The 15,809-nt window shown below is 45.9% G+C and overlaps 1 protein-coding gene across 2 annotated transcripts in view; it reads right to left on the bottom strand.

The window, feature by feature from the left end:
• The window catches only part of LOC139057004 (uncharacterized), a 67,357-nt gene that overhangs the window by 18,970 nt on the left and 32,578 nt on the right, over positions 1 to 15,809 (bottom strand). For both annotated transcript variants that reach the window (XM_070534807.1, XM_070534808.1), the window contains one exon: positions 11,198 to 11,213. In XM_070534807.1, the coding sequence (XP_070390908.1) occupies positions 11,198 to 11,213 (16 nt within the window). The remainder of the gene's footprint in view (positions 1 to 11,197; positions 11,214 to 15,809) is intronic.

Here is a 15,809-nt window from a genome sequence, read left to right as displayed (position 1 = left end):
TGTCGTTGACGCGAATGGAGTGCAACCGGACCCAGGCAAGATCCATGCTGTTACGCACTTCCCTGTTCCGAAGTGTGTCAAGGATGTGCGCAGCTTCATCGGCCTTTGTTCGTACTTCCGCCGTTTCGTGAGGAATTTCGCCGCCATAGCACGACCACTAACCGACCTTTTGAAAAAAGACGCTCCTTTCCAGTGGGGCGATAACGAGGCCTCTGCATTCTCTCATCTAATCGACATTCTCACAATGCCTCCCGTTCTGGCCCACTTCGATCCTTCTGCGCCTACCGAAGTCCGTACTGATGCCAGCGGTCACGGAAATGGAGCAGTACTGGCACAACGCCAGCGTGGCCACGACCGTGTTATAGCTTACGCCAGCAGGCTCCTCTCACCCGCGGAGCGCAACTATTCCATCACTGAGCGTGAGTGTCTGGCCCTAGTTTGGGCGGTTGCGAAATTCCGCCCATACTTATATGGCCGATCCTTTTCCGTTGTCAAAGACCATCACGCGCTTTGTTGGTTATGCTCATTGAAAGACCCTTCAGGAAGACTTGGTCGCTGGGCCTTACGCCTCCAAGAATATTCGTTCTCTGTCACCTACAAATCTGGCCGACTACACAAGGACGCGGACTGCCTGTCTCGCTACACGGTAGACGAGCCTGACGACGCCGACAGTAGTACCGCCGACGGCATTTTCTCTGTGTCTGCCTTCGATAACATCGCCGATGAGCAGTACCGAGACCTATCGCTGCGAGTACTCATCGAGCGTCTGCGCTCTACACCTACCGACGCATCCGTTCGCCGATATGTCCTCCAGGGCGGCATTCTGTACCGAAGGAGCTTCCTCCCTGATGGCCCTGATCTTCTTCTTGTCGTACCAAAACATCTACGACAGACTGTGCTCTTTGAGATGCATGACGCACCCACTGCAGGACATCTTGGGGTAACCCGCACGTACGACCGCGTCCGCCGCCGCTTCTATTGGCCTGGTCTCGCTCGCTCCGTTCGACGCTATGTTGCTGCCTGTGATCCCTGCCAGCGTCGGAAGACACCTCAGGTGCTACCTGCCGGTCATCTCCAGCCGATCACCGTCCCTGTGGAACCGTTCTTTCGTGTTGGATTAGACCTGCTCGGTCCCTTTCCCACGTCATCCTCTGGGAACAAATGGGTAGCCGTCGCGACTGATTACGCCACCCGATACGCTATCACTCGGGCTCTCCCTACCAGCTGCGCCACTGACGTCGCGGACTTTCTCTTGCGTGACATTCTCTTGCTTCATGGCGCCCCGCGACAGCTGCTTACTGACCGTGGTCGAAACTTCCTCTCGAAAGTTATCGCTGACATTGTGCGTTCCTGCTCCATTCAACACCAACTGACTACTTCATACCATCCTCAAACCAATGGCCTGACAGAGCGGTTAAACCGTACCCTTACCGATATGCTGGCCAAGTACGTTTCCAAGGACCACCACGATTGGGACATTGCCCTTCCTTACGTAACATTTGCGTACAATTCTTCCCGGCACGACACCGCCGGATTTTCTCCCTTTTATCTACTGTACGGTCGCGAACCTACCTTGCCCCTAGACACGGCACTTCCTCCTGCTGCGGTCTCAACAAGCGAGTATGCGCGCGACGCCATCGCCCTCGCCGACCATGCACGCCAGCTTGCCCGTGCTCGACTTACGGCCTCACAGACCACTCAGCAGTGTCAGTACAACGCCCGCCATCGTGACGTACAGTTTTCACCTGGTGCGCTCGTGCTCCTGTGGTCGCCCTCTCGTCACGTCGGACTTTCAGAGAAGCTTCTTTCGCGATACACAGGGCCCTACCGCGTGCTGCGCCAGGTGACGCCTGTGACTTACGAAATTGCTCCTGTGGGCTCAAGCTCGTCCTCCCCTGTGGCATCTAGTGATGTCGTACACGTCAGTAGGCTCAAGGCCTACTACACTGCTTCCGAGTCCGATCTTTAGTCGCTCCGGGACGGCGCTTTTGCAGCCGGGGGTAGTGCTACGGCACAATATGTGCGATCACGAAAGGCCAGCAGTGTGAAGACGACGACGACGATTTAGAAGCTAGCGCGGGCTGTTGCCTCTTGGCCAAGCGCAGCGTATTTTCCTTGTAAATATATTTGTACATAGCTTGTCGTCTGCGTCTTCCTACGTAACAATATTAATATTCTTTGTTCGCAAACACTACCCTATCTACCTATCTACTTGCCCTTCCTGTTATAATCCCATGAGGGATTGACAGTATGTGAAAATAAATAAATATCAAAAATGAAAGTGATTGATCGTTTCTCCGATGACAATAGCTGTTTCACGAGATAGGGATGATCAGTAAAATATGTAGAATCTGTAGCACTAGTGCCTCGATCAGCAAGGCCTTGAAAGCAAGGGTTGGGAGACACGTGCTCTAGAAAATGGTTTCGTTGCAGCTACGACGTCCAGGTGGAGGCCGTGCTACAAGAAGTCTGGCCAAATCACTTGTAAGGTGTCCGTTTTAGTTAGAAAATTTTATACTGATTGAAAAGTAAAAAGGGGTTCATTGCGGAGAAAGAATGCTGGGTGTAATGGTGCGTGTTGGAGATAAGCAGAGGGAAAGTACTTTTTTCTTTCTGCCTCTATTTCTGTGCATTGGATAAGAACATGGATAACTGTAAGCCTCTTGCCACATTTGAAACCTATCGGAGGTTCGCTTCCCGTCAAAAGGTAGGAATGAGTGGCATAAGTATGTCCTATTCTTAACCTACAAAGAAGCACTTCTTTATGTCTTGCTGTTCTTTCAGATATCCAGTTCCCTAATTTTGGTTTGTTAACGTGTAGCTTATTCTCTACTGCATTATCCCATTGGTCCTGACAGTGCTTCCTCAGTTTGTGGCGTAAGAATGGCTTAAGTTCTGTTGCTGCTATGCGTTTATTCACATCCGTTTCATTAAAGACAACTGACGTTGCACTTTCGTCAGCAGCTACATTACCTTTTATGCCCCTATGGCCAGGTACCCAACATTAGAGTATGTTTTGGTTGTATGTTAAGGCTGCGCATAGTTCTGTGTATAGTTTATTAAAAATAGGATTTTTATGTTTTCGAAAACTTATTAAGGCCCTTACTACGCTTAATGAATCTGTGAAAATGATGGCCTTATTCAGATTTCTTTGTCTGATATGTTTTACAGCTGAGAGTATCGCGTACGCCTCAGCCGTGAAAATACTTGCGTTAGGATTTAGAGAATCTGAGGTGGAAAAAAATTGCCCAAGAGCTGCATACGCCACACCAGCAGATGATCTGGAAGCATCTGTATAATATTCGGCACAGCAGTACTTCGTTTGGAGTTCGAGGAAGTGTGATCGTATGTGTGCCTCAGGTGCACGTTTTGTTATTTCGACAAACGAGATATCGGACTTCATGGTCTGCCGTTCCCAAGGCGGTGGAAGGCGAGTGGGAGGCATTAGGATATTTTCTGGGAGATGGATGTCTGTTTCTTCTGCCATTGCTTCTAAGCGTAGGCTCAAAGGGGTTCTAATGCGTGGGCGGTTACTGTAAAGTGTTGCAGCGCGCAGGTCGCTAACGATTGAATGGCATGGATGTTCGGTGTCTGATTTTGCCTTTGTGTAGTATGAAAAACTTAAGAATATCCTGCGTAGATGTAAGGACCATTCAATGGACTCGACGTACAGACTTTCAATAGGGCTCGTTCTAAAGGCGCCTGTTGCCAGTCGTATACCGAGGTTGTGAACTGGGTCTAGAATCTTTAGCGCACTCTCAGTTGCGGAGTGGTACACCACGGCTCCGTAGTCGAGGCGTGATTACACGAGACTCTTGTATAAGCTAAGCAGACACTTCCTGTCACTGCCCCAGGTTGTTCGAGAAAGCAGCTTGAGGAGGCTCATGGTCTTCAGGCACTTTACTTTAAAATATTTTAAGTGGGGAATGAAGTTGAGTTTTGTGTCGAGGATAACACCCAAGAATTTGTATTCAAGGCTGACAGTTAGTCTTTCTCCCTTAAGCTTAATATCTGGTTCTGGTAGTACACCTCTCTTGCTTGAGAACAGGACACATGTGCTTTTTGGGGGTTCAATCTAAAACCATTCTCATCCGCCCACTTTGAGAATCTATTCAAGCCAAGCTGTAGCTGTCTCTCGCAAATGCTAAGGTTACACGACCTGAACCCTATCTGTACATCGTCCACATAGACGGAGTAGAAGAGTGTGCGAGGTAATATGGTGTGTAGGGAGTTCATTTTAACAATAAATAGCGTACAGCTCAGTACTCCACCCTGCGGTACACCTGTATCCTGTACGAATGGTCGAGATTGCACGTTGCCAACTCTAACACGAAATGTTCTGTCAGAGAGATAGCTTTCAGTTATTCTCAGTAAGTTGCCGCGAACACCCATTGCAGAAAGATCACGAAGGATCCCGAAGCGCCACGTAGTATCATACGCCTTCTCCATGTCAAGAAATACTGATAATACAAGGTGTTTGTGGACAAAAGCATCCCTGATGTACATTTCCATGTGCATAAGTTGATCTGTCGTCGATCTGCCTTCTCTGAAACCACATTGATATGGGTCTAAGTTCTTGTTTATTTCTAGATAGTGGACCAGGCGACTGTTTACCATCTTTTGAAAAGCTTTGCATAAGCAGCTCGTCAATGTTATAGGCCTATAACTATTTGCCAAAGAGGGGTCCTTACCCTGTTTCAAAATAGGAATTATGATGGCCTCTTTCCAAGCAGAGGGAATGTGGCCGGAAGACCATATAGAATTGTAGAGACAAAGAAGGGTTTTTTTGTGATTCAGACGGCAGGTGTTTTAGCATATCATATAGGATGCGATCAGAACCTGGGGCAGATTTGTTGCAGCTATTTAGTGCTGCCTGAAGTTCCGCCATGGAAAAAGGTCTATTGTATGCCTCGCATTTTGTGCTTTTCCGTTCTAATAGTTGTCTTTCTATTTGCCTTTTGTATCTTTGGAATGTTTCAGAGTAGTGCGACGAGCTGGAGATCTGTTCGAAATGTGCGCCAAGAAAGTTCACCTGATCTTCCATGCTGTCGCCTTGAGTATTTACCAGAGGCAGCGAGTAAGGCTGTCGACTGTTTATTCTCTTCACTCTATTCCAAACCTTTGTTTCATCAGTATAAGTGTTAATGTCCGATATATACTTTCCACAACTCTCTCTTCTAGCTTGTCGCCGCGTTCTCCGACCCTGGGATTTGACCTGCTTGAAATTGACTAGATTTTCTGCCGTCGGAGAATCCCGAAGTAAAACCCATGCCGTGTTCTGCTTCGTACGCGTTATTCGACAGTCATCGTTCCACCACGGAAGACGGCGTTTTGTCGACAATCCACTTGTTACAGGGATACATTGGGAGGAGGTTTCAAGGAGAAAAACCATAAAATATTTACCCGAAGCGTCTATGCTTAAAGCACACATATCGTCCCAGGATAAAGAAGCAAGCTTTTTGAATTTTTCCCAGTCAGCTGAGTTAGTTCTCCAGCGAGGTAATTGTGGAAGGCATTCATTAGCCATTGGTGTGCTTAGAACTACAGGGAAATGATCACTCCCGTATGGGTTTTTAATAACTTTCCATTTAAAGTAAGGTAGAAGGGTACGAGATGCAATGCTAAGATCTATTGAGGAGTATGTTTTGTTTGCTATGTTATAATACGAGGGCTCCTTCACATTCAAAAGACGTGCACCTGAAGAAGAAAGGAACTGTTCAGTCAAGCGACTTCTCGCGTAACAGCGCGAGTCGCCACACAGGTTGCTGTGCGAATTTAAATCTCCAAGCACAAGATATGGCTCAGGCAACTGATCTAGTAATGTTTGGAATTCTTGTTTGTGAAGCTGAAAATGCGGCGGTATATACAGGGAACAGATGGTTATCAGTTTACCTAAAAGTAAAGCTCGAATGGCCACTGCCTCAAGGGGCGTTTGTTGCTGTAAGTGTTGACAGGCTATAGATTTGTCAGCTATGATGGCTACACCGCCTGATGATGCGAAAGCATCATCGCGATCCTTCCGAAAAATAACATAGTGACGAAGGAAGTGTTGATGTTTAGATTTCAAGTGAGTCTCTTGGACACACAACACTTTTGGAATTAGTTCATGAAGGATTTCTTGGATATCATCGAGGTTGCAAAGCAGGCCTCTGATATTCCACTGAATAATTAGTGTATCCATATTAAATAAATGTTCTGCTATGTGTCGAAGAGACTGTACATCGTTTAGGTTACAGTGCCCTTTTGGGGTCCTGTAATTGGAATTTTGTCTTTCCTGGAGCGGTCGAGAAAATCGCGCCGCTTCTTAGGCGTCAACTGTGCCTTCTGACTGGGTGTTGTGTCCATGGCCTCTTGAGAGGCACTGGACACGTGCTCTTGCGAGCGGTGTGTTTTCCGTGGAGGCCTTGTTTCGGAAGGCAAGGCCTTGGAGCCCACCGTGCTGGTGGTTGATGGGCTTGTGTTGACCTCTGAGCTGACTAGTGCTGACTGGTGCCAGCACTAGCAGGGGCCTCCGCTGGGGTCAAATTCGGGAGAGGTAGGGCAGCCTTCGCTGCTCCCACCGTGGGGGCGGGTGGCGTTGCCACACTGTTCGGTGCTCGTTCAGACTTGTTTTCCTGATCGGGATATCGCCAACGGGCGTATGAACATGTTCCTATGGGTGGTCAGCGCAACCCGGACGAAAGACGAGAAGTAGTACACCATACGAGCGCGGACTAACAACTTGTGCACTTCCTCTCGTCTTTCGTCCGGGTTGCGCTGCCCACCCATATGAACATGTTCAATCACCAACTCACCCAGCCTGCCAGTTAATTGGGCGTATGAAGCTATGGAGTACGTAGGCTGTGTTCTGTCGCACATCGTGCTAGCAACGTAACACCTGTAATTGTTGTAGAACTGAGAATGCGTAGCTTTGTCAGTTCATGCTTTTGTTAGGCCCTGGAAATATATTTCGCGAGGACAAGCTGTTCACTACTAATGCAAATTATTTCGACTATCGTGAGTAGGCTGTCTCCACTTCACCGTTTCAGCAGGATAAAGTGATGCATGAGTTTGGTGGCTCATATTGGCTTGGAACTGCGTAGGGGGGAAGTGCTAATTGATGGAAACCATTTGTATGTGTAACGTTCGTCCTGGCATATACGATTTGTTTAGAAATGAAGTACAGGTTCCACTGTGAGGATTGCGCTTGAGAGCCAACGGCACCAGCTTGTCATAAAAGCGTAGGACCACTTTCACTGTTCTCGTCATGACGAAACGACGAGAATAGCTGAGAAGTTCCGCATTGAACGCGCACGTTTCTACATGGCGCTCGCGTTATTCAGGCGAATATGTCACGTGCCTTGCGTTAGGTCATCATGGTACCAAGATGATTAAATTATGAAGCTGCGCAAGCTGGACACACGGCAGTCGATTGGGTACGCGTACGTACACACGTACGCACTTCAAGCTGCGCAAACGCGTCTGAGTTCTTGAATCGGCAGCTACATAGTGCTGCACACACGCGAGCGCCTCGCCTTTGGCGTGCACCGGCGAAACGTTCATCGCAGCCGTTTCAAGACGGGTAAATGTCTTTAAATCCAAATAAAGAATCTCATCAGTGCAATAGAAATAACTTGGAAAGCGGATTGATCTGTGCAAGCCGCGACAGTGTTCTTGCCTGCGAGTAAAATTAATGGCAATGCATGACCGCTTCCGTGCTGTCTCCTTGACCCTGTGGTGAGCTTTAATTCATGCGGCTCTGCTTCTGCACGCCCTGCGTAAGTTGCCGGCTTGACATATTTGCATGGCGTTTAATTTTTAGGAATAGCAGCAACGTACGCTACGTACCTTGAACTGAAGTTTATCCTGGCTGTCGTATAGCAGTAGGGTTTCCTTGCCTTCTCACGTCACCTCCCCCCGTCTCTTGTATGGGAACTGCCTCTTCTCCCTCTCCTTCTCCTCTCTGCAGTTCTATCTGCGTCCCCTCTGGCCTCGCACGTTAGCAGAGACTGAAGTGCTGCATTTTGTGCAATGCTTCTGACGTGAGTCATGGATAATTACAGCTATCAAACGGCTAATGTGGCGACGGCCAAGGAGCTCCAGAGGGCATTGGGCACATTCGACGTGGTGGGGTGAAAACGAGTTTCTCTCGTCACCTTTCCTCTCTTGCTCGCGCCTGCCACCTATAAGCGCGCTCTGAACAACCCCCTGACGTGGTTTGCGAGACAGCAACAGCCACAGCAGGCGAAAGCAGCAGCAGCGGCAAATTTGAAGGAAGATGCAAAAAAAGCTTCGCTCTAAAATAGACAAAGGATGGAGAAATGCTGCGGATCTTCTGCCAGAATTACAGGCATATGCTGCCATACAGTCCAAACTGTCCTACGTGGATATTCTGCTTCTCCGCGGCGAACGTATCGTTCCTCCTGCTTCTTTGCGTCATAAACTCCTGTCTATTGCTCATGAGGGTCATTAAGCATCACTAAAGCAAAACTCAGACTGTAAGGCATCTTCTGGTGGCCTCACATGGATAGACAAGTTGAGGAACTTGTGAGAAACTGCCTAACCATCTTTTGCTCCATTACAACCTGTTGAATGGTCGTTAAGACCATGGAAAAAATTAGCCATAGACATAATAGGCCATCTTGATCGTGCTCTATCGTATGCACATTTTGCTTTAGTCGTTCTTGACTATGATTCTATGTGGCCCGAAGTTGCTTTTATGCCTTCCGTCACATCCGAGGCCATCATGCGCAGTCTCATGTCCATATTCAGTAGAGAAGGATTTCCTGATACTATAGTTTCCAACAATGGACCACAGTTTGGTTCTGCAGAATTTCAGAACTTTCTGAAGGAGAGGCATTAAGCTTTTCTTGTCTTCTCTTTACTAACCACAGGCCATTGGCCAGGTAGAAAGATTTAAACGTGTCCTTAAAGAGTTCATACAGATTGCTGTTGTAGAACAGCGAGAGCTCAGGTTTGGGGTCTTAGACTACTTGGCAATTTACAAGTTTACTCCACATATGACTACTGGTGCGTCTCCAGGTATTCTGTTCCATAGTATTCAACCACGAACTCGTCTTGACATCGCAAACATGCCTCCGATGTATCTTGAGTTTGCTTCTCCAAAGTTGCGCAAGGAAGTGCAGAGTAGAGTACGTCAAAAACAGGAAAATACCTAAAAGTAAGTAGATCGTCGTCGCGCAACCAAATTTCCTCAGTTTCAGCCTGGAGATCTGGTTAGGGTACGTACCTCACGAAAATCTGGTCCTAAATACTCAGGTCCGTTTAAAATGTATCGTAAAGTACGTTGAAGTACTCTGCAGCTTGAAAATGACAAGCTCTGGAATGCTCCTAAACTGGTGAAATACACATTACGTCAAGAATAAACGACAGATGAAAGGAATCATTTCAATGGCAGCACATCACTGGATGATAGTTTTCCACCTTTTCTTCCAGTTCTGGTACTGGTTTTCCTGCTGCATCCACTTCATTACAACCGCCTTTTTCACCCCGCGATTGGGTTCACCCCATGGAGAAAGGTCTCCTGAGCTTCCGTACGACACTCCTTCCCAAGACACAGCTCCTGAAAGCACTCGGGACACCGACGCCTATTCCAGTTCCTGTACGAGTAACAATTCCTCTGATCCTACTCTACAACCGGAACCAGAGAGCCAGTCCTCCATAGGTCTACACGTCATAGGCAATCTCCAGTACGGTTTAAGGACTATGTTACCATGCAGCTTTACTGCCTTCCTTCACCTTCTACATAGGCTTCAATCCTCCCCGGCGAATACGGCTCTTACGCCAAAAATGTCATTCCTTACATGTTTCATAGGTGAATAGTACACAAGTAGTACCCTCACGGAGGGGATTCCCAACATTCTTGCAGTGTAAACGTGCCTTATACGCACAGCCTTCAATCCACGACAGCCAGAGCTGTCTCAACTCAATGTGCCACCTATCACGACCCGATGCGGCGAATGAGCCACCCATCAGTGTTGTCCAAGGGGGCACACGGATGTTTGCATTGTGTTTCTTGTACTCGGTGATCTCTAATCATGTATGATGTGCAAGTACGCACCTCTGGTCCTCCCAAGACAGTTATTTTCAGAACTTCAATGCAACTGTGTTCATGAACTTCCGTTCTTTTTCAGTGTCTTGATAATGTTTGCTTCTTTCTATTAAAAAATGGGGAAGCCAGAGATATCTACTTAAAAAAAAGCCTGTGCCTGAATTTTCTATTCTATAAAGATGTCATCCCGCAACACTCGTTTTACGGTGCTTACGTGTGATCTCGAGTCCCAACGCATTTCAGGTTAATAACACACAGCATGTAGTGTGCCACATTTCCACTGCATTTATTTTTCCATTTGGCCAACGCGAACAAAAATGTATAAATGATACATGGTCATATGTCAAACCTTAGTCAATGTAAACTGCTTACACTTCTGTATTCGTCTGTAAGTGACGACCCTTGCTTCTTGCGCGACGAGAGCGAGTGGCGCATTTTTCTTTCAAGGCAGAGGTGACGTGATATCCTGTTTCGGTTTACAGTTTCGGTTTCGAATGGTTATGACCACTGGTGCCACTCCGCGCCCAACGCTGTGAGTGTGCCCTAATGTATTTCCTTTCCCCTCACCGGAATAAACGCATTCTTTGTCCGGTCCCCGACTCGAGCACTCGGGCTCTTCTTATGCAGCGTTTCGAGCCCTGCCACACCATCAAAGCTACTACTATTTCCGATAACTCCGCTTCTGGTGAACGCATCGAAGTACTTTCTGGTGCAAAGTATTTATGAAATCGTCTGTTTTCATGTCAGATGCATTTAACGACTTCAATAAAAAGTCATTCGGGACGGTGTTTTAGAACCCCAGGTGGCCAAAATCAATCCGCAGAGTCCCCTACTATGGCGTGCCTCGTAATAAAATCGGGGTTTTGGCCCTTGACAGCCAGGATTATTTTTGCATTACTGCTCTCGTGCTCTCGCCAATCTACTCAAAGAGCAGCGTTGGCATTGGCGTTGGCATGGCACCAGTATGCGTGCGATTCTTTAGGCTATAGGGCTGTTGTGCTGGGGAGACAGCGCTACAATTCCGCCATCGGACACTTCAATTTTTTAATTTTTTTAAGTGGGTCCGAAAATAAGTGAGACGGCAGCCTAACAACTGTCGCAGAGTGCCTGGAATGATGCGAAAAATGCGTCGCAATTAGAACTTACCCAGATTGCAGTAAACCTACAGAAAGTGAGGTTGTGAAAAAACAGAGCACTGTAATGATATCATCTCTACTAAAGTTCTTGCTGAGATATTTTTGTGTTGCAAGAAAAAAAACGTGTAACAGTTAGTCTACCTGCAGCACATCTTACAGTCCACATGGGTGAAATTTTTAGGCGTTGGCGATTTTTTCCGCATGATGTTTCCTAACACGCACGCGAGAATTACCGGAGATTCGATATCCTTGGCACTTGAGGAACCTTCGTAAATCTGAATACTAAAGAGTTGCTAAATACATTCATCTTAAAATAATTCTGTTCTACGACGCTGCATCTTGATTAACGCAAAAAAAGTTGAGCATCTGTAGAACAATAAGAAAATACAAATAAGCCACCAAAGCTAAGTTACCGTCAAATCCTGGCACTGATATAAAACACGTGAGTAAGAATGTCAGACAATACGTCCTCGCCTCATCATTTCTACCAGTCTGTTGTTTCTTTAATGCTGATAAAGAGTACCCGACGAGTCTGGCATGTACCCCAACCCGAAGAGTGGGCCCGACGTAACTTTCGCTAACGGTAACGGAAACGGGCTTGCAAAGGACAGATTTAAAATTTAGCCAGAGCGGCCACGGTATTGCAGTTTAGAATGGCGTGTGTCGCCTTATGTACGGTGAAGGCATGTACCCTTGCGCGACAGAGTGGTGCACGTCCCTAGAAGTGTTTTAGTTTAACTTGCGGATACGCAACCGTAAGAAGGGTGTTAGAAGACAGAGCGCCATTTGGTGCCTTGTGCCCAACGTAACCAAGCCAAGGCAATCCATTAGCAACCATCCTGTTGTTACTATGAGGAAGCGTCTCGTTTCGGCATACGGACAGCGTAATCGCCGAATGATCTCAGAAATGGGACGCGCTATGCACTGATAACTAAGACTTCAGGTTAGCTCATAGGAAGAGAAGTTTGAATAGTCACTATCGGCGAATAACAGTCAGGCCGTAGCCATGACGAGAACTTACGGTGAAGTGGCAGCCATGGGTGCCACCACGTTCGACAATGCTAGTTCTCGGCGTCCGTAAACATTACGAACCTTCAACTCGCCATATTACGTGAGTTATAGCTCACGTTAACTACGGAAACCGAATAACGTTCGGAGCATGTGCACTGAGGACAGCGCTATTTATTTGCTTGCGCGAAGCGTTTTCGTTTGATCGCAAGCGCTATTCTATATGCATCTAATGTGCGCAACTCTTGAACGTTGCTTTTTCATAGGTATTTACTAGCGTGGGCACAAGCTCATGCTTTAAATTCAGCAAATTTTCCGTGGGGCCCATGGCTGAGATTACATTACATTAAAGTGGTATTTTTTTCATTAGCAAACAAACTGAAAATTTAATCTACTTCCTATAACGTAGGATTAAGTAACACATTACTTAAGAACATATCGTCGAGCATAGTGGGAACGTTGGCCGGTCTTATTGCACAGTGTCTATGGACAGGGAGCATCCCTAATGACTTGAGAATAGCCAAGGTCGTTCCCGTCTTCGAATCAGGTGCTACTTCGTCTCGATTAAACTACCGCACCATTTGCCTGATCAGAACCATTTGTACCCTTTCTAAAAGCGTAATTCATTCCGAATCATCAACTATCCTGAAGAGAAAAACGGGGTTTCTCAATACCAACATGGTTTTTGCAAGTGGCACTCCTTAAATACTCAAATAGTTCGACTCGGTCACGACCTGATTTTATAAAGTGACGTTTAAGTTGAGGTTGACTTAGCTTTTCTGAATTTTTGGAGAGAATTTGATCGTGTACTTTGCCGCAGACTCATCTTTAATCTAACTAAACATACCGTTGACTCCAAAGGCTTGGAATAAAGAATTTCCTTCATTTTGGCAACAGTTCGTGTCTATGAATAGTTTCAACTGACCACGTGCACGCGTGTCATCTCGTGTTCCTAATGGCAGTGTGCTTGGTCATTTTATTTTTAAACTCTTCATTAAGGATTTGTCATCCCGTGTTCCCTCGCAAATTAGGCTTTTATCAGACGACTATGTAGTTCATGTAACTATCTACACTGACCATAACTGTAACACTCTGCTAACTGACGTGCACGCCATCAATTATTCTGCGCGTCTTCATTATTACGTTTCTAAAAGTAGGAAGCATTATAATTTTCTAATCCGTCATTCTTGATTCCTCCCTTCTGTCATTCTGAGGATAGCCTCGTTGAACATACATACCAACACTGAGAAATTTCTTGGAATTCAATTCGAACCCGACTTGACATGGAACCATCAAATAACCGAATTTCGGCTAACCGCTCACTCGGTATGCTTAACGGTAAACAGAAACAGGTACCTATGTACTTACGTGAACTCGCGTACATTAGTGCACTTATTCGCCTACAACAGAATAACCTTTCGTTCTTTGGGAACCTGGCGAAGAATACCCAATCAATGACATTGAATCACTTGAAGATTATGCTGTCCGTTGCATATTTTCAGATTATTCATGCTACTCCCGTCAAGCACTTCACAACAACGCGCCGAGTTTGAACTTTTATCAAACTGGAGTGAAATCACTCGACCTCCCCCCCTTCTTTCGCTCTTCCATAAATGGTAAAGTCATACATGAATTCATGTAAAGTCATACATGAAGCTCGATGAATTTGAAATCACCTTCAACTATTTTCCTAGCCGACACCACTCATGTAGAGTCAAACAAATCAGTTGTCGCATATTGTCTATCGCCCATTTATTCATATGTCGGACCACAATTGACTGCATTAATGTATCATCACGCATTGCAACAGAACGTTACCTTACTAAATACCAGGAACAAGTTTAGTAAGTACATGGCACAGTTATGCCATGTACTAAACAAGTATCGCCCAGGTTCATGCATGTGCGCATTGGTGGTACTTTCACGCGCATTTATATATGTTACTATAATGCCCTGACCTATATGATCTATTGTATAACTGTATCTTGCTATATTACCGGTACCTTTTTGCTTTGCTGTAGCACTTATGTCGTGTTATGATCCTGCTACACTCGATAGTTTTGTTTTATTTGAGAACCATTCATTTAATGTGCGTCCCCCCCCTGTATATATAGTACCCTCCAGTGTGGACGTTTAGGGCTATTCCTAATAAATAAATAAATATGTCAATTAAATCACCATTCTGAATTATGTCTTCCCCCCATGCGTAACCTACACAAATCAGCAGAATTTTCTTGTGATAATGTGCCTATTAAAGATTTAACTCCTATATAATAGTGCTAAAAAGCCGTGTTGTGTGATTACACCCTTTATTACACCTATATTCTCATAAGATCCCACACTCTCAAAACATTTTGCACCCTTAGGAACTTATCTTGCCCCATAACAATAATCGTCAGCTACCTTACCAGCATTTACTTTCTTTAACGCTGCGAACTCGGTACTTAAAGGTCACGAACGGCTTGCGCGTTATAAGCGTGATGTAGCATTCTCGAGAAGAAAGTAGCGAGCGCCGAGATTTTAGGAAACGAATGCAAGCAAAGCAGATTACGATTATTGTTTCGGGACCAGATAAGCCCCAAACGGCGCAAACTTTTCTGAGAGTGCATAATAAAGTTGTGTACGTCAGCGTCGTCAAGAAATGACAGCATTGAACCTCATAAGGGTGCTGAATGGAAGTTTTGAAGTTAACACCAGCTCTTGAAGCCTTCAAGCAGGGAGTTTATATGCGACTTGTACGAGAGCTTTTCTTGCATTCATTAGCGCGTTCGCTACCATAAGAACATGTCGTTGCAGCTATGGGGTGTCATGGACGGCTTTCAATAATATGGAACCAATTGGAATGCAAGAAATGATCCAATACATTGCAGCAGCTTAATCACAGAAACATTTTGAGAATAATATGTTCGTACGATAAATAACAACCATATTCCAGAATATTTTTGTATGTAGGTAGAATAAGTAATTTTCAGGGCTGGTTTTTATTTCTATATATACAACGCTCCATGTTCTTTTACTACTGCAGCCAACCAACAAATTGTGAATAGCAATGATATGTCTCTGGTATCAGCGAGTTATACAACAGCCTGCGCTCATGGTGACTCCCTGTTGTGTTCTCAGCCTTTTACTACCAAATGTAGAGTATTTTTCAAACAGTTGCCGGTCTTTTACACCGCAGAATTTGAGGAGCAACATCACAGAAGCTCCTGGACAAATCGCATGTTCAGTTACCAAGATCGGAACGGCTGCAGCGGGGCTCCATGTGACGCAGTGGATTTCGCGTCCGGCTGTGACTTCAATTTTCTCGGTTCGAATCTGCCTCCACGCATTTCTTAAAGAAAGTATTTACGGATGATTAATATTTTTTTTATTCGAAAGCATGCCCTTAGGCATAATACAAAGGATCTTAAAAGTACACGAACAGATTCGACTCGTGCCAAAAATCTAGGAGTGAACGATGATTCAATATCGAGTGGGTAACCAGGCCGAAGGCCTTTTGCCCGGAGGTGGCGGAGACGGCTTAGATGAAGTCCTGGGCACGTCCGTAGTAAGTGTGTCACTGTCACATCTTGGATTTCTGTGCTACAAAATAGGCACGATGAGCCGCAAGGACC

The sequence above is a fragment of the Dermacentor albipictus genome, chromosome 3 (genome assembly GCF_038994185.2).
Source record: "Dermacentor albipictus isolate Rhodes 1998 colony chromosome 3, USDA_Dalb.pri_finalv2, whole genome shotgun sequence".
NCBI classification, from domain to species: domain Eukaryota; kingdom Metazoa; phylum Arthropoda; class Arachnida; order Ixodida; family Ixodidae; genus Dermacentor; species Dermacentor albipictus.
The sequence above is the reverse complement of the archived record's forward strand: the minus strand, read 5'-3'. Positions and strand labels throughout refer to the sequence as shown.